At 39.9% G+C, this 22,240-nt stretch overlaps 1 protein-coding gene across 1 annotated transcript; it reads left to right on the plus strand.

Annotated features, from left to right (window-relative positions):
• Positions 1–241: 241 nt before the first annotated feature.
• Positions 242–21,981, plus strand: ubr3 (ubiquitin protein ligase E3 component n-recognin 3; the record flags this gene model as incomplete). The annotated part of the gene is given in 15 exon segments (XM_038720487.1): positions 242–391; positions 1,090–1,223; positions 1,845–1,955; positions 2,439–2,639; positions 4,077–4,213; positions 7,571–7,656; positions 10,578–10,683; positions 12,500–12,600; positions 14,092–14,216; positions 16,448–16,555; positions 16,788–16,913; positions 17,331–17,510; positions 18,991–19,200; positions 19,385–19,524; positions 20,075–21,981. Coding segments are annotated over 15 exon segments (2,033 nt in total), but the record flags the coding sequence as incomplete, so codon positions are not given.
• Positions 21,982–22,240: the final 259 nt, after the last annotated feature.

Below are 22,240 nucleotides of genomic sequence, written 5' to 3' on the forward strand. Positions count from 1 at the left end.
TGTTTTTGTTTCTCACACAGTTGGATGTTTTTCATTCACACAGAGGAGAATGTAAAGCTTACAGATCACTGAATATGAATAAGAATTTTCTCAATTGTTTTTCCAGACTTTAGTCATTGGCTTTAGGTACTGCAGTCTGTCCTGCGATTATGATTATATGGTTATGATATAAGTTTGAAGGTTTTTGTGGGGAAGCTTTTGCCAACTCATATTAAGATTTTAACTTTTTTTTTTGTGCTAGAATCCCCCGACACTGAGGCCGCCATGGACTTAGGAGCATCTGAAGTGATGGAGTCTGAGGTTCTTTATGACTGCGTGATCTGTGGCCAGAGCGGACCTTCCACTGAGGACAGACCCACTGGTCTAGTAGTTCTCCTCCAAGCATCCTCAGGTACTGCATGTCCCAGCATCCTCCCTCTTACTTTCTCAGATGCTGAAATTAATAACGTACACATGACGTGTTTGTTTAACCACGGTTTTTGTTTTGTAGTAAGATTTTAAACAACCAACCATGACTGTTCTGTTTCTCTGTTGGGAGTCTTGCCTTTTAAACCAAAACAGTTATTCATAGCTCCTTTGATCCACCATATTGGAAATCAAATTTTTAATTAATGTGTTAACCGTTGTTTAAATTAGCTAATTTATCATTCATGTTGGACCCTGCTCACTTGTACGTGGAGCCCATCGTTGTAAGGGGTAATTTCTATTCCTTTTTTGTGGACAGAGGAGGATCGCTCACTGTCATCCAAATAAATGGCATGTTTGTTTAGTAATTAGTCACATTGTAAAACGATTTAGAAGACTCTGACCTCAGCGTCAAAAAATATGTCGTAAAATCTACCATCAGTGACCAACAGCAGGTCCCTAACAACATGCAATTACACTACATAAACAATTAGAAAATTTGAAGCTGTGCATTTTGATTTCATTGTTGTTGAATGCAACGAACGCAATTTCTGATATTTCTGAAATCTAAATGATGATTTAGTAGTTTTTGTAGCCTTAATACTGTATGAACTCAACACAATCGCAATCTTTATCTCTTTTTGGATTATTAATCTTCATCACATCATAATTCATCACTGACAGTGCTGGGGCACCGCTGCAGAAGCAAAGAGCCTAAGAATCTACCGACGAGTGATGAGGAGCACATCTACGCTGCAGACACGTGCGGAGTGGCTAATGATGTCAGGCTCACGCTCATGCAGCGGTTCTTCAAAGATGTAGGTGTCACAGAAAATATTGCCAGCTTTGCATTGCAGAGGAAAAAAGGCTAAAAGCACTTAGAGCACTATCAGGGACATTGGTTTTTGTGTGTTAGATAACGGCTCCAGCAGCTCTAATAATAGGCTTTCATCCTGTCTGTTTGAATTTCCTGACATTTAGTTTATATGCACGTCAACAATGTGAGCATCTGCATCTGCTGAAGTCCCTGAGAGACTGTAGGTTTTTGGATGGTCCCTGTCAAAGAAAACATTTCTTAAAGGGTTGTGGGATTCATATTATAGGCCTTATACATAACATTGTGTGACAAAGAGCAGAATTATGAAATTAATATACCAGTGGGCAGATATTCAAGAGAAAAATTCAGTTATCGCTCATAACGCTAACTACAGCTTTATTGAACATTGCTTTGATTTAGCTGCTTTCATTTGATTTTCACGACAATGTCGTGTATTGATTAGCTTCCAACACAACAATGTTTATTGCAGCTTGTTTATTTAAACTTGATTAAATCTATTTGGTTTTTAGCACCACATTAAACAAAAGGTCCATGAGATTGAATGCCTTTAGACATGTATACTCTAATTGATGTGATTTGTTTTCTCTTGAAAATTCTGCAGAGTTCTTGTCTGCAGTCTGTGTCAATAGGTTGGGATGGGGGCGTGTACGTCCAGACCTGTGGGCACACTTTGCATATAGATTGCCACAAGTCATACATGGAGTCTCTGAGGGTAAGAGAAAGCTTGACCTTTATGGAATGTCGTATAATTACAGTAGTTATTTGACAGAAAATTAATCAATGACTATTTTGACAATTGATGAATAATAAAAAGTCCATAGTGTGAATATACCAAACATTTTTTAATTACAGCTTCTTCAGTTGGAGAAATTTGTTACTTATGTGTACCTTTTGTTATAAGAAATTGAATTTTATCTCTTGTGAGTACAAAGATGAGAACTGGCTTTTTTGGGGCATTACTCAGACTAAATGATGAATTGGTTAAAATAACTGCAGCCCTTGATTCACTGTGTGTCATTTTCCTTGTATAGATGCAGTATGAATTAAAGATTTTGGATCACATATTGAGAAATTGTGCAATCCAGCATACTAAAAATTAATTATTAAATTTACTTTCAGTGTCAGTTGCCTCTTCAAAGTTCTGAGTTTAAGTTCTAAAGGTCAAATCTAACTTTCATATGTTTTTTCTTTTCAGAATGACCAGGTCCTCCAGGGTTTCTCCGTTGACAAAGGTGAATTTACGTGCCCACTGTGTCGACAGTTTGCCAATAGCGTCCTTCCCTGTCGCCCTGGGCGGGGAACAGAGGCTGGTGCCTGGCGCACACCCACGAACAAGAAGACGTACGTGCTTGTGAAGGAGGTGGAAGATCTTCAGGAGAAACTTGGCCATTTCCCAGTAAGTTTTACACAGCTGTATTTTATACACGCTGTCAGCTCATTATTGGCTGATAGTAACATAGATGCTGATTATAATTACTGAAAAAAATCATCTTCCTCCAAATTAGAGGGAGCGTTGACCTTTGCAGATAGAAACAGTGTGGTTCTGTTTCAGAGAGACTGTTCTTCATTTGGGGAAATCAGAGACAAGCCCCTCTTTCATAAAGCACCTGACATCCTTTAAGTGTCACTACCAGCGGCCCATTTCTGTCATTGAACCTGTGATCTATATGGGTGGATGTTAATATTTTCTCTTTATTCTCATGATAATGACAGTGTTTTCCTCCTGCTGTAGCTTTTATTAAACAGAGCTAAGAAGTTAAAGGACTACAGCAGTGTCTTTGCGTGTTTTCTCATAGAATTTTTTTGTTGGTGTATTTGGAATTTCAAGTCTCATGTCATTGTGTTCAGATGTGCAATTTTTGCAACTCTAATTTCACTTTGTAACGAAAATGGATTACCAAGTTTCAATTCTCTCTTAAAACTGGAGTGTGGAACTTTAGTCTCCCCCTTCTAACAGTGAGGGTAATTACACAACACTGTCGGCACATGCTTATGACGCATAAACTTTACCATACTGTTGCTGCTGTCACTACAGTTGCTCCCCCCCTTCATCTCTGGCAAACCAATCATTGCTGGTGGGCATAAAGCACATCACTACCTGGTCGCAAGTGCGGGAATGTTGCCACAGACACGGATTTAAAAACTCTGGTATACTGCTTGTACAAAGAGATTAATCTGGCGGTGAGAGGCTTAATCAGCATTGTGTGAACTCATTTGGCAAGAGCTTGATCGGACGTTCATTTATATGTAAAAGTCCCGCACTCTAGCTTTATGTTAGTTTTCATACTGTCTTAAAAACATATTGAAATATCTAGAATCTATTGAAAACATCCTTTAAAACCACTGAGCCAAGCAGATTTAAGCTTTCTGTTATAAAGTAACACACATATAAGATGTTTTTTGAAGGATGAGCTGGAAACTGCCAGTTGCAAATGCACATTTCCTGATGTATGTATGCTACTGTTGTACACTGTCCTGCAGTCTCTTTGCGAGGTGAATAGTGTAGGAATTTTAACTAATGATGCTATAATATTGAAATAGCCTGTGAAGAGGGTGAAAAAACAAGAAAAGTAATTTCAATAATGGCATATTGTGCTAATAACAGAAAGGCAAGTACTGTTATTTACTTTATTGTTAAAAAAACAAACAAAAACATTACAAGGAGGTTGCTGACACAAATTTTTTTAAAATTTTTTAAAAGTCTTGTTTTTTAATGTAATGCATCTTCTTGTGCCAGATCTTGAGTTGTTTAACATGTTTTTCTTAGCTTTACCTATCCTCCAAAAGTCCATTCAAGAAATAATTTTGATGTATTGTTTTCTTCTTTTTTAAGACGGAATCAAACTTGAGCAAAGAGATGGAGTTGGTCATTAAAGACATCAAGAATACCACCCAGAAGAAATACATGGACTACGGAAAGAACCCTGGCTCCCCCGACAATGATTTCCTCTTCATGTACTCTGTGGCAAGGTAAGGAACACTCTGTCTCACTGAGAATATGTACATTTTACACTAAATGTAACTGATACCATCAGGATATGTAATCACTCGTATACTGAATAATCTCAGTTTATAAAAAGAGCAAAAGTAAAGGTCTTGGAAGGATTCTGGAGTGGTCATGGGAGTTTGCCCATCCAGTTTGTGTGTTTTGTGGACCAGGATCGCGCCTTGTCACTGAAACTATTAGTGATTTTCATTGACAGAATCTCCAGACACAGCTTTGTGGCGTTTTGGTGTAATGCTTTTGGCTTCATCAGACAGATCTCTAGCTTTGGGGCAGGTTGCTGTTGAGTATAAAGCAGCTGAGATGAGAATCATCACCACGATGTCTGAGGCCATGGTACTCTGTTTGAAAACAGTGAATTGGCTCCTTTGAGTGAGTTGCTTCCCCATGATAAGAAGTCCAATTGAAATTAAAGAGCATTTTCTGTCTGTTACAGCATACATTCCTGCTTTGTAAGTCAGTGGTCCTGTGTACTCCTTTGATAAAAAAATAAAATGGAAAGGGAGGAATTTCTGTTTTATATATTTTGTTTCATGATGGCGCCTCTTATTTTTTCATAGAGTCGACAGAATACCGTTAGGTATTCGTTTGTGTAGATGGAGACCTTATTTCAATACAGCCTGGCAAACCTTACATAAATTGATTTAAAACAAATTGTCATGTGCAACTATATACATCTGGTGTCCTTCTAACCCATCCCACAAGCCAGTGTGGATAGTCTGAAAACTGACCATTGAATGCTCTTTAAAACAAAAGGTGCTTAAAACAAAAATGTTTATGCACGTAGTTTCATATTCTGATGGACTCCTTTGTTTTGGTCTGTTCCTTTTCCCTTTTCTAGGATCTTGATAAAAATATGACATCAGAGTTTGCTGTGCATGTGTATATGCATGCATCTGTTGTCAGAGTTATGAGCAATGTGTCATATTGGGCTATCTCTCTCTGTGTCTGCAGTACTCAGACTTGGAGGTCCTCTTTCTGCACTACCTCACACATGCACACACCACTGACTGTTGTGGGATGAATGTCTGCCCGCTCTTTCGCTTTTCTCTTAATGCCAGCTCCTCAGCCTGAATAACAATGATTATCTATCCAAGAAGACCAGAGTGTCCTCTTTGTGTCCGAGTCTTACTTTGTTAGTGTGTTACTTGAAATGGAAGGGACATTCAATACTGCAGTTGTTGCAGAGTACTTGCACCAAATATATGCATTGTTTGCATTTATTAAATATTTGTTCAGGTAGCTGTGAAGGTGTTGTTGATTTGGTTTCTTAATATTTGTCATTCTACTGCTGCATTGGTCCTGGATGTGTTTTTCTAAAGCAGCATTAGAAGCTTTGTCACTTTAGGCCACAGAAAAATGGTACTGACTCTTGCTCTGTCTTCACTTATTAGGTCTGACTGTATGGATTAATTTCAACTTCAATGATGAAATTTTAGGACCCGTGGTCTTTAAGTGGTCCTTAACACACAATTCCTTTACATTGCATTATCACGAGCATCTTGGGGTGTGCTAGTGGTCTAAAATGCGATGCTACTGCAATGTCCCAGTTGCTGGGAATCTTAACCGCATGTCACCCTCCACCCACCCTCTAGTGAAACATAATCTTTAAAAAGAAATGGCCGTCCTTTCACAGGTATTTGTATCTTCTCAACAAGCTGGCCACATGTCAGAGAAATGACTGGCTTTCAGTTCACCTTGGGGTCTCTAACTTCTCACCACTCCCATTCCAAAAACTCTGCCCTTCCTGGAGCGTAACTATCCAGACCTTTCGCCCACCCAGTGCTGTGGTTCCCTCAGCCCTCCACCCTGAACAGAAAGATCCCCCGAGTATGTCTGGGTGCCTGTTGGCTTTCTGAAGTTCAATGAACAGCGCAAATTGCCTGAGGAGTGGAAAATTCCTTTGTCACAGGGGCACTCTTATCAGCAAAAGCCAGATGGAGCTTCACCGTGGCTGCATTATCTATGTGAAATTGCTTTTTCTCCCAGGAAACCCAAGGATTTGCCCCCACCTTCCTAGCCCATAGGAGGAAATGGCCAGTGGCGGGATGAAAACAGGCCCAGATCAGTCTTATTTTAGTAATACCTATCTGTTTTCACCATCTATGTACTTTTGTTAGAGGTTTTAGTTTCTGTTTTGGTGTTGGTGAATTAAAATTCAGAGTGAAATGTGTTTGGATATGCATGGCAAATGCACATTGGGGATTATGCACAAATTGTGGTTGGAACAGCGTTTATGCTAATGGTCCAGCTTGTGCAAAATCAGTCTTGGAAAGCTGTCATTTACTTGATACGGAATTGCTGCTGCAAAACAGGCACATTAAATGGCTTGACTAGGCAGCATCTTTCATCTTCCTAATCAAACTGGTAAAAGAGGCAGGCGTAACCAAAATCTGAATATGATGATACTCAGCCATTATACCAACACCTCTATCCCCTCTCTCACATATGCACACCCTCTGCATTAATGGCTGTTTTAAAAGGAATACTGCACCCAAGGTTAATCAGTTTTTTTAGTGACTCATCCCATGTTACCTGCAAAACATGACAGAGAACATTTTACTTGCTTGCCTTCTGAGAGACCAGGGAATATAAAAGCAGCTGTTGTGGTACAAAGAAGCTGATTGACTATGGAGCTTTATACCAACACTTGAATTTTTAATAAATAAATAAACCTATCAAAAACTAATTCTGCTCTGTAATTCACATCTTTGTTATAACTCATGTATTTTGGTTGAAATATTGCTATATAAATATTTTTCCAAAACCCTCTAATGCACAGTGTTGCACACTTAACTGAATAACTGAATCCAACTCTGTGTGAGGCCAGCAGTCCTACACACTGGCTTATGATGTACTTTACCTGTGCATTAATGTGCAGTTAGAGCTATACAGCTTGGCACTTAATACCGTATCATTTTAGCCAATGAACAGCCTGTGCCAGTATGACTAAGCAGGACTGGGTGGAAATAAAGATAATTATTGCAGCTGTAATAATCTCCAGCTAACTTTTGTTTTGTCAGAAATGGCCAAGACATTTAAATCTTCCTTCTCTTGCATGTCTTTGGTTTTTGTCTGGATTCTTGACTGCCCTTGGGTGCGGTTGTATGAAATATGCTATATAAAAAATTGCCTTACCTTCCGTCTTTAAAAGCAAGCATGAAAATCTTGTTGACCTAGCCTGTTTGACAGAGTGAGTAATTGGTAGGCCAATTATCACTTAATTATAGTGTTACCTTTTAAAGGGTGACGTTTGACACTTGTTTAACTGTTTTCATATGTGTAACTGCTACCTACTAATAATCATGGCTGTGTCTCCTCAGGACTAACCTGGAGTTGGAACTTGTGCACCGGGGAGGAAACTTGTGCTCTGGAGGGGCCAGTGCAGCTGCCAAACGCTCGTGTCTAAGTGAGTAGTTACTCTTAGACCTCTTCATCTTTTATATCTTAGATTATAACATTTCACTAATATGGATTGTGTGGAGTCAGATATTTTATCTGACCAAAATCTGATCTGGAATGCCTATGGCCTGATATGGCTAAATCTATGGGATAATTGGCTAAATCTATGGGACAATTCAATAGGAATTCATGGACACTAAGTTAAAATTGCACTAAAATTTGCTCCCTTTAATTTATGCTGATTATTTAAAAATATTTTGGTTTGCCTATGGGTTTCCAGTGACCTCCGTGTGGTGCTATGTCAGATTTATTTTGTTGTTTAAGTTATAAATTATAGTGACGTGTGTTGTTGCAGGTGCCTGTGCATCATTTGCCATGGGCCCATGTTTAATAGAGTGTCTGACTAAAAACCCAATATAGATGCTGTCCCAGCTGTTGGGAGCCGTCAATGAAGCAGACAAATGGGTCAAGTGCTGTTTTAGTTCATTGTGTCACAACTGACAAATGCATGCGTCTATGGGAGGATGGAAACTGTGATCTTAGTTGAACCTCAAAGAAAACGCTGAATCATCAACCACTACTAACCTAATCAGTTGTTATTTGTGGTTGGGATATTGCAATAGAAAGTGTATATGAAGGTGTCAGAGTTCAGTCTGTTGTGCAGCCTACACCCCATTTTCTTTTGGTTTAATTATTCTGTCAAAGTTGTGGCTGCTGCAGTGAAATGGCCTGTCATCCTTGAGTGGCTGAAAAGAGATTTCACACTGGAGGTTTGTCATTTTTGAGCTACATTAACCATGTAGCTGTGCTGACGGCCAAATTTACTCAGTTGCAGTACATTAGTGTTCGTTCTTCTTAGGGAAATGGATTAAAAGGGAAACGGCAGATATGTGCTAACTGTGAGAACTCATGGGGTTCCTGAGCCTGTTTCCCAGTAGGCACTTCTTCTGTTCAGCTGATGAGGATATGATGGACCACAGAGGCAAGCTCCCTGAAATTCCCTTGAAATGGGCTAAATCAACTCTAGAGAGTCTAGCGTTCAAATACCATGTCCTTGGTTTATTTAACTGCAAATATTTGAATTCATGTGTGTGTGTGTTGTATGTTGTATTTGGCTGCTACTGTGCTGTACTGAGTTCAACATGATTTGCCTGTAATTTGCCTCAAATCATGTTGACCTCAGTTCTGCAAACTAGCAGTGTTCAAATTCACTTTTATCATTGTATTTGGTGAAAGGCGATTGGTATGAATGTTCTTACCATTAACAGGAGAATAGGCTTTACTCATGGACGACATTTTGAAATATCACAGCAGGAAAGCACAGGTTGAATTCCATTTCGCTACTTTGGTTTCTGGGTTTTGGTAGCGTGCATGCTGGCTCATCGTTATTAATAAAATGTGGTTTTGACATTCACAATATCAGCTGGGCAAAATGCTTAGTTCTAGACGTTGTTTGCGTAACAAAATGTATGTCAACTGATTGAAGATTGTAATGTAGGAATATCAAAGGGCACACTGTGTTTTACAGTCTATAAACACAACAATAAAAGAATAAGAGCCGATCACTATTATCATGAGTTGTCACATGTAGTCCAGATCATTAATATCTTAAACCAAAGCAAGAGGCCTCTCCTTGAGTGCAGGTTGTTCAGTTGTGTGGTTTCCAAAGGCCAACACTGGTATCGACTCTTTATTCTGATCCACTCAAGTAGTCCTGAGCCATTTCCTGTTGTAGCTCCATGGTGTTTTATCTCATAGTTGAGGAATTTAAACCTCTGTGGCGCACACAGGTCTGCTCCATTCAGTATCTCCTGCTTTCCTTTGTTCCCCAGTGTCTTACAGTATCAGTCTCGGTAGTGTAGGAAGCAGAACAATATTCTTTATTGTTAGATTTGTAGCAGAGCTGTCAGCAGACTAATTGTAACCTTTTACAAAATGTTTTTATATGCCATGACACCAGTCAGTCTGAGGAAGCAACTTCAAGAGAGGAAACGAGCCGTAGTGAAGACAAATGGGATGCGACGAAGGATGACACAGTCATGTTGCTTTCTTTGTGCTGTGCCTTTGTTTACCTGTGGAGGGCAGTGTTGCTCCAAGTATTGATAGTTCTCACAAGTCAAATTGCCATAGCTGATTATCTGAAGCACTTTGCTGCATTACAGCATCATAATTCCCTGTAAAACAAAATCAAATAGGATTAGAGTTGCTCATTGGAAAAGGTTTAGGTTATACAGAAGGTTTTTGGGTTCACCTAAAGATGAAACTAAATGGAACTGATCGGTTCAGTGGCACTGGTTTCAGACACATGTGATTTTAAATCTACAGCTGTCATGCAGTTTTAATTTCTGGCTTTAGGAAGACTTGGATTGTGTTCATAATTAGAATAAGTAGGTTAATTAATTTCTGGACTACTAAGAAAGACAAGAGCATTTATTTAGTTTGGAAGATATTACCTAACATCTTAAATGATTTGGTCAGTTTCTGGCTTCTTTCCCATGTTGAGGCTTGTTGTAATGTCATAAATGTTGATACTTGTAACAGGTTTGCTCCAGATAAAGACAATCGAGGATGTGAATGCACTGCTATTAAAAGCAACCGTGTACACGAGACATTGTGTGTGCGCGGAGGGTGGGGGGGGGTCCTCCCTTCATGTTCCATTAGTTTTACAGTGAACAGGTGTGACCTGACCAGAGAGTTGCTCAAGGCTGTCAAGCACTACCATGTATCCATCTGGCCTGGCCCAGTTTTATCTGAGCCAAACCATTAGCCTGCAGTCATTTCAAGTCAACTGCTTCCATCATTTAATCTACACTGGTTGCTGGTGGGGTGTGACAATGGGCACCGAGCTAAACAGACACTTGCTGGTTTTGTCCCTGTCAGTCGTTGTCTAAACAGAACAATGATGTGTTTGTGTTTTTTCCTTTTCAGATCAGCTGTTCCATGTGCTGGCTATGCACATGCGTCTGTACAGCATCGATTCAGCCTACAACCCTTGGACTAAGCTAACTCAGGTCACACAAAGCAAAGAGGCAGAGTGAGTGACGTTCTCCCTTAAGTACCGCTGCTAACAGTAAATCTATAAATCTATTCATACATTCTTCATACCTCCTAGTCTCTACTTTGCCCTCACACTGTTCCACCCTCACATAAACATTGCAATCAGAGCACCACTTTGCCCTCTTTCTAAATGGCACCATTTCCTCCTGCCCCCAACAGCTTTTCCTCCACACAAAGAGGAGCTAAAAACAGAAAAGGGACCATGCGTTTCCATAGATACCAATAATTGCTGCATCTGGCAAATTACCGGGCACTCCACGGAGAGCAAAACGACCCTGTCAAATTCACTGTACTGAGAAGAACCGCACCACAGCAACACCATACCAGCACGGCATCTCAGCTCTCAGCTGTCCACCTAGCTTCAAAAGAAACCCGTATTTAACGAAAGACATAGTTTCTACTACACACACAGTCCTTGTCTGTCTTTGAATCACTACTGTACGTCAGAACCTGCTATTTTATGCGCACATGCAACAGTTTAAAAAAAAAAAAAGCTACCTGCAGCACTTAATACAAGATGAGCTTGAAAAACATTTCCTCCCTGTTAGTGGTGTAAGACAGCTTTTACACCTGTAAAGTGCTCACAGCCATACAGTATTCTCAGAGGAGCCATTTGGTGTTTAAAAATACTTTATTAGGGTTTCGGAGGGAGCACTGGCTGACACCCTGAGGCAGTCAACCTGATCTAGCCTGTTTTAAATAGGACAGAGAGAGACGTTTCTACATCGATACAAAATATTGCTCTTTGCGTGATTTTAATTAGATAAACCAAAGAGGAATGAATGGAGATTTTACTGTATTATTTGTATGCAGTGGTCTTAGCAGGGTTGAAAGCCCCGTCCTCTAAGGCTCTCCTCCAGTGCACAGTAGAATTAACCGGTGAGTGCTTTGGTAATGGGTAGTATTATTCTTTAAGTGCAGTTCCTCTCATTCAAAAGCCCTTTCAAGAGCAGAGTGAATATTGGAGCCTCTGTGAATTGTCAACAGAACAGAAGACATTTAAATGGACATGGCACACAGTATGAATATGTAACTGGGGCTGCATTAAGGAAGTTTGTCAGGGAGTACAAGGAATGGGGCTTTTACAAGCCATGTATTTGTCAAGCAAATTTAAAACCATATACACAGCAAGACCATGTTCTCATTTTCAGACATGCAATAAGTAACATTGCTGCCTTCATCCAGCTTTAGGAGAGATGGCTTTTTAGCATTCAGACATAGCTGGCGTAATTGCTGCGTTGTTCACACATGAGAAGACACTGACGGGCAAAGAGAGAGGGAGACAGAGTCAAATTAAAAATATTATGATGGCAAGAAAGAAATGGTAATTTCTGTTCCCTCCATCACTGCTGGGTTTTAAAACATATTTTGCCTCTGCTTCTCACGTGCTGAGGTAATACATTTATTACAGTGATGTAGAAGGCTGAAAAAGACGCCGTTCATCTTTTATCTTGTGCGGTTGCAGCCTTTACATTAATCTAATGGTATTTAATTCGGACTTGTGGGTTACTGAAAGTGTTACTAGGTACGGCTGAATAAAATTGCCATTGTAACTTTTTACGTAAAAGTTAGACTGCCACATATACAGACATGAGACAAAGATGTTAAATTACCATCAAATTAATGTAAGGAAAAAGTAGTACCGCTAATCTTTACCATGTTTATTATTGGTTTTGGATGATAAATAAATATATTTCTTGTGTTTTGTTTCCAACACAGTGGCCATTTGACATGGGACCAACGTTATACAGTAACATCTGATTAATAAAAAGCTCTTTTGCATGTTTTTGCAGTGGTTTTGATGAAGAGAGACCTGAGGTACCCATGCTGTTTCGAGATGTCCCATCCCTCCTGATTATCTTTGTGCTAACGATGCCACAGCCTCTGCGAAAAGGTGCGGTTTCTATGTCTGCATCATGACATTACAAGGGAGCAGGAAGTTTCTCTGTGACTGCTCCACAAGGACAGCCCCGTTATCAGCAGTAATCAGGGCTGAGTGCTGCAAAGAAGCATTTCACATCTCTTATCTATTCTCCTGTTGCCGTTGTTTGGCTGTGAGGACTAGAGAGACATGACCCTGGTGATGGGAGGGCTGCACTTCCTTCGTGCACCCTTCATCTGTGGCTTGTCACCACATCTCCTCCATCTCAGCCCTTCACTAGAAAAGGCAGAGGGCCACCTAAAGACCTGGCCCAAAACACTGCAGTCATGTGGGAGAAGAGCAGGAGGGTCATTTTAATAATGACTGAATTAGCTTGACTGCTGACAGGGACAATTAGGACTTTTGGAAAGTGTTTTATTGAAACGGTTAACAAATTCTAAATCATGATTTGTAAGTTAATAGAAAGGGTAAGGCATGCTCATTCCCTGGGGGATCCTTTGCACTTCATTGCTATAAAGTGATGTCCTCTTTTTTTAGTTCAACCTTTTAATTTTGTGTACTAAGGGCCCATGTCCACCAAAGTGTTTTTTTCTGACGCCAGCGTCTTTTTTTCAATTCATTGCAATGGGAGCGCCGCGTTTTTCCAAGCTGGTAAAAACACCAGGAGCGTGACGAGGCTCTGAGCGTCTTTTCCGCGGTGAGCATTTTTCTCCGGTCGCCGAGAGTTGAAATATGTTCAACTTTTTACTCAGCTGTCCAATCACAGTGCAGAAGGGGCGGGACAAACACCGCACCGAGCACATCCGATCTTGAATGAAACATTGTGCCTACTCACCGAGGTGTGTCCTCGCCCGCAAAATCTCATGAACCCGCATACCGACAGTCTGTGCTCTCATGTTTCAGCCTTCTCTTCATGCAGAGCAAAGGCAAGAGCAAGTAGGTCTACGCACTTTGTGGTGATATTTTTACATTCACTAAAATTAAGTAGGCTACCCTACTTGCAACACATCGCCTCCACGGAAATTATGTATCATAGTAACCACAACATCTCGAAAAAAACCCACTGCGACTCCAAAATGCACCCTATCGCTCCCAGCTTGGCGTTTTCAGAACAGCAGGTGGCGTTTTCAGCTGGCAAAAAACGCTTTGGTGGACACGGGCCCTAACACTTGTCACAGTAGCCAGGAAACTGGAGCTGCCTGCAGCCCTTTGCTTTAGAAGAAAACAAATGACATTCTTTGTTGTTCTTTAAACCAAACTTAAATATCCGTCAGACTACATATTCCACCTGAAAAACTCATCCTGCACGCTGTTCAGTGAGGCTCTCTGCAGAACTGAGAAAGCAAATACATTGTCCCTATGAATACCTGCCAACCTTCTTGAACTGGCATTTCATTTTATGCTGGAAGATTTTTTTTAAACTCAAAATAACATATGCTCATGTGTTGATTTTATGAATAAATTTTTTGAGTAACTTATCTGTCACCTTCTCTCCTTGTGTAGAGCACTTTAACTGTGTGGTGAAGATGCTGTACAACCTGCAGTTCGCCCAGGCTCTGGCTGCACTCTCATCTAAGTTTAGCCCAGAAGAAAGGCAGGCCTGGAGCACATCCGGAGCACTCAAGAAGGTAAAAGTGAAATCTTATAAGAGTAGCCTGAGACCTGATTCTTAATGACATGCTGATGCCAAACTTAGTTTCCTTATATTCTAATGTCAAGCATACAGTAGGTCTTGTCCTTTTTCTTTCATTGCTGTAATGCTCAGAGGACCATCACTGTGTAAGTCTACCTGTTTCCTCTGCACGTTGAACCAGTTGTATCTTCTGAATATCCCTGGAACCAGTCTACAACAACAGTAAATCATTGTGTATGACTTAGTATTGAGATGAATCGAGCCCTTTCTGGTTTCATTTATGTGATTTCCACAGTCGACAGTATCGATCTTCATTATCTAGAAAAGTGTGATTGCTGGAGAGTTTTGCATTAATTGGCTATCTGTCTTCAGTCTATTAAATCTGTATTAGTGAGCGGCTGGCTTGAATCTCAAAAGACAAATAGCTGAAACCCTCCCCTTTAGGGTGTTTTCATCCATAATGGAGGCAAGGATTAATATCTTCCCACTGCACTGTCATGAATAGTAGTGCAGGCATTCACAATACTGCCATTAAGATGGATTTCAAATCCACAACAAGGACGGCATCCATATTTGGTTAGAACACCGTTGTAATTAAATTGAAGTTGCTGCAAAATATGCCGTCTGAACAAAGATCAGAGCCTAGAGGAAAGAAATCCATGGACTTGAAATTCCTCCCCTATAAATCTATGACAAAGGACAGAAGACGAGATAAGACTGCTGTTTTATATTCTACCACCTTCAACTTGATAAATGCTTGCGGTTTTCCCTCTGTATAAAATACCATCCAAACCAGTTGCATTTTTATCAGAACACACATTCAGTAATGTCTCTACCTCTTATCAGATGTTATATTTTAAGGAAAGAATTATTGTCCTCAGCGTGTTCTGCATAAGTCATTATATTCTACAGTGCAGCACACTTTATATGTACGAGGATGGCTAGGAAGACGCACAGATGAAGCATTCTGTTCTTTATTATATATTCTGATATCTGACATTCATATAATTATATAAAATTGATAATTCCATGGCCGTTTCTTTTTATGCGGTTTTGTCCCTGCTTAAGAGTCATGTAATAGTTTTATCAATTTCTGAAGCTCTGTAGGCTATGATGCATGTTTTGTGCAAGACACAGCAGGTATCCATCTGTGAACTGATTCAAACATGTGATTTAGTTTGAGTATGAAGGTGATGTGCATAGTTACAGTTCTCAATTGATTACAGAAGTCAAGCACTCATTGGAGATTTTGGATTTTGTGTTAGACCGCGCTCTCGACCCAATGAGAGAATATCTTTTGAGGGAATCTGTTCTGGGAGAACGGTGTCCATCCCTACAGTTCATGAGAATCTGTGCCAAGCCACATCAAAGCTGGTCTAATAATCAGACTGAATTGTCATTTTGTTGGCATTATTTAGCCTGACATTATATCCGTGGTAACCAATTTGTCATTGGGAAGGGGCCAGCTGGTATGGCCTGTTTTGTTTTGCCCCTAACCAGTCAGTAATGAGTGACGCATCCATCCCACTGACATAGTTTGTAGTTGATACAGAAGCTGTGGTAGCTGTTGCTAGGTGCAGTTAAGTTAACGTTTGTCATGACAATTGAAGAAATATACTTATTTAAGAGTTGTTTTGTTTTCTGTTGGTCAACTTACAATAGGCTCTACATCTGCATAAATCTCACTCACCGTTTTATTTTTAAGAGGTTTTGCTTTTTTTTCTGGCTCCAGCCCAGGCAGATGAGGTCCCTATTCTTAATCCAAACAAAGCAAAACAAAAAAAAAAAACTGGGAAACAGTTCAGTGCAGTTAGACTGGTGATGAATTATTTCCGGCAGTAAATCTACACATGCTTTCAGGATGAAAGGCTAATTTAGACTGCTGAAGACCCATATTTGTTATGGCTTTATTGGTTGTTGGATGTTAATACCTAACTTTGCAGGTCTGCCAGAGTTTTTCCATCCTCCTCATCCTATCAATGGACAAAGGCTTTTTGAGACTAGACATGGTTAAGTGTTTGGAGGGACTGCAACAAGATGGATTTTTATAGCCAGCTAACGATACCTTGGTTTGATGCTCCCAACATAATTTAGATCAAACAGGGAATAGAGACAAGTGCATGTCTGTTGACCGAGATAATAGAATAGATTAAAGTCTATCTCTGGGCCTTTTAATGTTTGATTACATGTTGCCAACATTTTCTGCATTTTCATTTTCTGCCACAGAGTGCTGCAAATGCTGAGAAGTCTTTTGAAGCGCTGCTCAGTCACATTATCAGTGAGCTGTCTAAGGACAAGAGTGTCTACAAGGTGAACGCTGACGAAACATCAATGGTGAGCCATGAACATGACTGTTTAGCACTTAAGAACAAAACTGCCGTCGGGATGTTGCTCTCCTTCTTTTTTTCCACACTTTTTCATTTTCACTTAAACAATGAATTAGCCATAACCGTGAGAGACAGGGGTGCAACATCTCCACTAATCTCCTGGGGAGATATACATCACAGTATTATCAGCGAGCTGTCAGCTGGTTATTGATCAGTGTTTCTGTTGTTTCCCTCTCCAGCTGATCTCCAGTGTGTGGTCCCCACAGTCTATCGAGTTCAGCCTCCAGCAGTTCTGCCTGCCCTTCCTTCGCCTCTCCTGCCTTCTGCAGCATCACCTCTATGGAGACAACCTAACTAGCTGCCTGGTATGTTGTAGCATAAATGTCATGCTATCTGCTGAAAGTACCTTACCCGTGTATCCTTGCAGCAGTCAGTGTTTCTGCTCATTTTGTGTACATTATGTTTTACAATATGACGACATTTAAATCTTTCCAGCATGAGGAAGCCTTAGAGGAAGAGTGGAATGTCCACTAATCAGAAGGTCGGCGGTTGGATACCGGCTCCTCCATGTTTCCTTGTGCAATATACTGAATCAGTGTAGGAATGTCTGTGTGTGTGAATGTGACATGTAGAATAGTGGTCGAAGACTAGTACAGTCCATTTTCTATTATTGATGTCTCAATACAAGAAACATTACACTGGACTTTAAATCCTTTGATTTCCTGTGAATCAGTTGTTGGCGAGTGACCTCATCAGCTGTTCTCTTGTTTGCGTGTTCTCAGGAGGAGGAGGAGTTCTTGTCCTTGGCTGTGTGTCTGGGGCTCTTGCCGTCGGCTCCTCAGCTTTCCAACGTCGTGAACAGTGCCTCATGTCTGAAGTGGACGGTCAGCGGCTTTGACTTGGTGACACAGTGGTGCGCTGAGGTCACAGGGCTCTCTCAGATGCAGACTGAGCAATCATTGGTATGTATGTAAGGTATATCAGACACGAGGATATAAATGTATATTATGACAGCATTATATCCAGATGTTTTCTTGAAACTCAGAGAACAGCTGCAATGAAATGTTAAGCTCACATATAGATGGGTTTCTGTGTTCAGAGAACCAGGTGGCAGAAAGCAGCACTCTGTCTTTGCGGCATATCAGTATATACAGCATATCTAGCTGCAGTGTTGGGCAAATGACTCAGAAATTGTAATGAGTTATTTTTTACTTATTACTCCTTTAGAAAGTAATAACTCCCCACTGTGACCCATCCACCATTGTGTCCCTGAGCAAGACACTTAACCCCTAGTTGCTCCAGAGGTGTGCAACCTCTGACATGTATAGCAATTGTAAGTCGCTTTGGATAAAAGCGTCAGCTAAATGAATAAATGTAGTAATATTACTTTACTTATTACTAGGTATTAAAAGTAAATAGTCACGTTACACGTTACGTTACCATTACTTTCAACAGGAAAACCTGTTTAGCAGTGCATTTTAGAAATGAATCCACTTTACTGGAACAATAATTAACCTGAGGAGTCGACAACCAGCTGAAGTGAAAACACTGCAGCCTTTACAAAATACAAAACATTGCTTAATGCCACTCTTTGCTGCTGACTAGATGTTTCACTGGCAGTAGAGGCCGGAGTTTCTTTCCACAGGCTAAGGTTCTCGTTTCTGTGCTGCTTTAGCAGATGCTTCAATACAAAATTGTTCGCGGTTGAAAACTGGTTGCACAAAGTTTACAACGAAAGACAATGTTCTTTGCATCTCTGAGTCTTCTGTCACCAAAGCCTCCTGACTGCGCGCGCATCTTGTGGTGTTTGTATACCAACTTATTGTTCTTGGTCTGTTGCTCTATCAATATTTCAAGCCTTATCAGCTTTGATCTATGCAAAAGACAACATGTAAAGACCAGTAAAATCATTTTCACATGTGAGCCTTCCAAAAATGTCCTTGTCCTAAGCAGTTCTGCCTCTTTAACAGACTAAAACTAATTACCAGTGGATTTTGGTGTGCAGTATAGGTTTGAGTTTAATTGGCTTTTGAGTTTCAAAGAAATAGTTTAAATACTCTCAGCATTTAAATATTCAAGCCATGTATTTTGAACTTTGTGTCCTGTAAACACGTCGTGTAACTCAAGTGACATTTTGACAATTAGTTTCAACCTTGGTTGACAAGGTCCGTAGCTGTTAGTGTTTCTGAGGAGAGTGACTGCATAATTAGCCATGTGTCTTATGCCCTTCGTCATTCAGTATTGCAGTAACCTTGGATGTGGTACATCATCTAGTGAAAAAGTGTCTTGCATGTCAATTTATGACTGTACTGTACTAAGACCCGGTGAATTGTTTTGATTCTGTGTAGAATGACAAGTCATTTTTGCTCTCTTATGCTTTTATTAAAAAATGACCTGAATGCTGTATATTTTACGTTCTTCTGTCTTTCTATACCTCTGAAGACCTTGCTTGTCCAGGATCCTCAGTGGGCAGCCCCCCGCCTTCTCCAATTACCTGACAACTACAATATCATCTTCCAGTACTATCACAGGAAGGCCTGCACTGCCTGCAAAAAGGTGCCAAAAGACCCTGCACTCTGCCTTGTTTGTGGAGCCTTCGTCTGTCTCAAAGGCGTGTGCTGCAAGCAGCAGGGTATCTGTGAATGTGTTTTGGTAAGTTTCTCAGTGCATCAGAAGCCGGGCCATATTATTATTATTGTCACACAGTTGATATTGTGGTAACGAAATTACTAATGTTATACCTAATTGAAAGCTAAATTTACATAGCTGTTTGTCTGGATCATTTTCATATATATATATATATATATATATATATATATATATATATACCTTGTAGCACTCCCAACATTGTGGCGCAGCTACAGGCATCTTTCTACTGATAAATGCCTCAGTCATCATCATCATCCGTGGACATCGTTTCTGCCTGTGGGGTTCTGTTTACCTTGATGCCCATGGAGAGGAGGACCGCGATTTACGGTATGACACATCACACACACACACACACACACACACACACACACACACACACACGGTCATATTGTGTGGTGAATCATATACAGTTAAAACATGTTAATACTCCTGTGCTGTGTCCCAAGTCCATTATTCACACTTATTCTATACAATATGTATCTATACTAATTGTCGTAGTATACAGCATATAGCAGATAGTGTACAAGAAATCAGTGCATTTTTTTTGCACCATTTCGTACAAGTTTGATTTCAAATAGGGATTACTGGAACGTCACTGTCAATTCAACTTCACAAAAGTAAAAATGGACAGTAAAAGGAAGTAAAATTTCCAGTTAGTTTACATCAGCAGCACACTCAGATCAAACATTAGTCATCACAATATAGTATGCATATAGACTTTTTTGAATACATTTAAATAACAACAAACATACTCAAAAACTTACTGTAGAATTTTGATCTAGTATGAAATTGGGACACAGTTTATTTTAAATACTTGCTGCTGCAGAGAAAACAAACACAGCTCTCACTCTTGTTTTCCCCTCTGGCCTTTCTCCAGCCGTGGCAAGCCTCTCTTCTTGTGTGAAGAGAGGTATCGAGTGTTGGAGCAACAGTGGGTTTCACACACCTTTGATCACATCAATAAGCGTTGGGGCCCTCACTATAATGGACTCTAAGATCTTCCAAAGTCCACTGAAAACAGCAACCCGTGACGGAGAAGATTTTTATTTCTGGTTTATGTGTCTGCCTCGATCAAAATATTTGGGAACTCTTTAACGTGATAAACACAAACATCCGGTGAGGGTATTGCTGCCACAGCCTTGGTTCATGTGAAGTTTGGTGTACAATCATGCCTAAAGATTAACACGTGTGTGTGTTTAAGTGATTTATTGTGTGGTTTTCAACAGGGAAAAACAGAATTTGGTAAGATCAAAGTTAAAAGCACAACTTTGCCCAGAAATTCAATTGGTTTCAGACAGGCTTTTGAAGCCTGTCATATTTATTTGGGGGGGGGATATATATATAAAATCAAATCAAGTGCTGAATGTCCCAGCAAACTTTGATTACTTTTTGCACCATTTATGATGATGTTAATGCATATCCCTTTTTATTTATCGAAATGTGCTCTGCTGTGCTGGCATGAGTTTCAAGCTCCTTATGAGTGTAGCGATGTTATTGCAATGTGCACTCATTGTCTGCTGACACGTGATGGTAGGCAGGACAAGTCCACCCATCAACACACTAGAGTTTTTTTGCAAACAAGCAAAGGCTCTTTTATGGGTCTAGTTGCAATCCATCCTCAGGAATTTACTTTTTTTTTTTTTTTGCTGGTTAAATTACGTTTTAGATATTTAAATAAATGCTGCTGTTCATTGTTCAAGTAAGTAATTTTAAGTTTTGTGAAGATTTTTTTTCTAAGGTTGTGCTTTGGGTTTATGGTAGATAGCTGGGAATGTTTACTCAAACTCACTTTCATGTTTAAGGAGGTATGCGGTCATCACGCTCACGCTTTTTGTTTCTGGTTGGTTTGTAGGAAGAAAGAAACTCTAAAACAGCTAAAGCTACAACCAGTCTACAAGTAATTTAAGACTTATTGTCATCGCTCCACAAAAACCTGAAGTCAAACATTCAAAATTTAAGTAGCATACATTTTTAAAGAAAAGAAACGTCATCGCACAGATAATGGTGTCCTGCTGTACTGGCAAACCTGAACACCGAGCAGAAATACTATATTGGCTCTATCAAAGTTTTCTCTCAATGAAATGCCAACACTCCCCTGTGCTGTCAAGAAAGTTTTTCCCTTTTTAAGCTTTTGATTGTTGAGCCCTAACTGCAGTATAGAACATTCATTGTGATGACTATCCCTGCATCATCTAGTTGTGATTTATAGTTGCATTCCAACATCACAAGATTATCAGACTTGAGCATCCGTTATACACTGTGCATGACATCCTTTAAGTCACCATTATTTAAGTGTCTTAGCTACTTAATTTTCTGATTATCATCATTTTTTTTTTTTTTCTCGGAAGAGGAAATTTATCCAGTCGTGCCTGCAAGAGTAATGTTAAATTTTTCAAGTGATAAACGACATACTGCAGATATCCCTGATGTCTGGTTTTGAAATGCTGGGCCACGTCGTGCTGCATCAAGGAATCTTTAAGGAACAAGTTAACACTTGAAACAACATCCTCTTGAATTCATGCATGCTGCTTCTCTGTTTACTCAGTTTCTCCTCTCTTCTTGATTTTGCAGTACCCACTATGTAAATGACCGCAACCAAATAGCCAATGAGAAATGGGTGTAAATTGTAACTGAAAGCTCTTGCGTGTTCTCCTGTATGAATGAAGAGAGAATACAGTACATTACTGTAGGTGCTGACTCAAACTTTCTGAGTTTGACCAGAAAGTATGACTTGGACATTTAATGCAAAATGTAACATATGTGAATAAAATATAAACACACTGATTTGTGTCCTTGTTTTGTTTTCTGTTGCCAGTTTTCTTAAGTCTGTCTTTGAGCAGTACAAGTAATGACATTGTCAACTCTTGTATACACCAATATCAACCCTTTGTCTTTCTGTGCTGTCGAAAAAGCAGATAATACTATCATTTCTAGCAGGTGTAATTGAAATAATTTCAAGTGCAAGACGAGAGGAAAGAGGATTTCATGACTGCTCCATAAAGCTTAAATGTTACTTTCTATGCAGGGTTTTCTCCAGTCTCAA

This window comes from Micropterus salmoides, unplaced genomic scaffold (assembly GCF_014851395.1).
Source record: "Micropterus salmoides isolate LMB-PRFRI ecotype aquatic unplaced genomic scaffold, ASM1485139v1 Ms_hic_scaffold_15, whole genome shotgun sequence".
Classification (NCBI taxonomy): domain Eukaryota; kingdom Metazoa; phylum Chordata; class Actinopteri; order Centrarchiformes; family Centrarchidae; genus Micropterus; species Micropterus salmoides.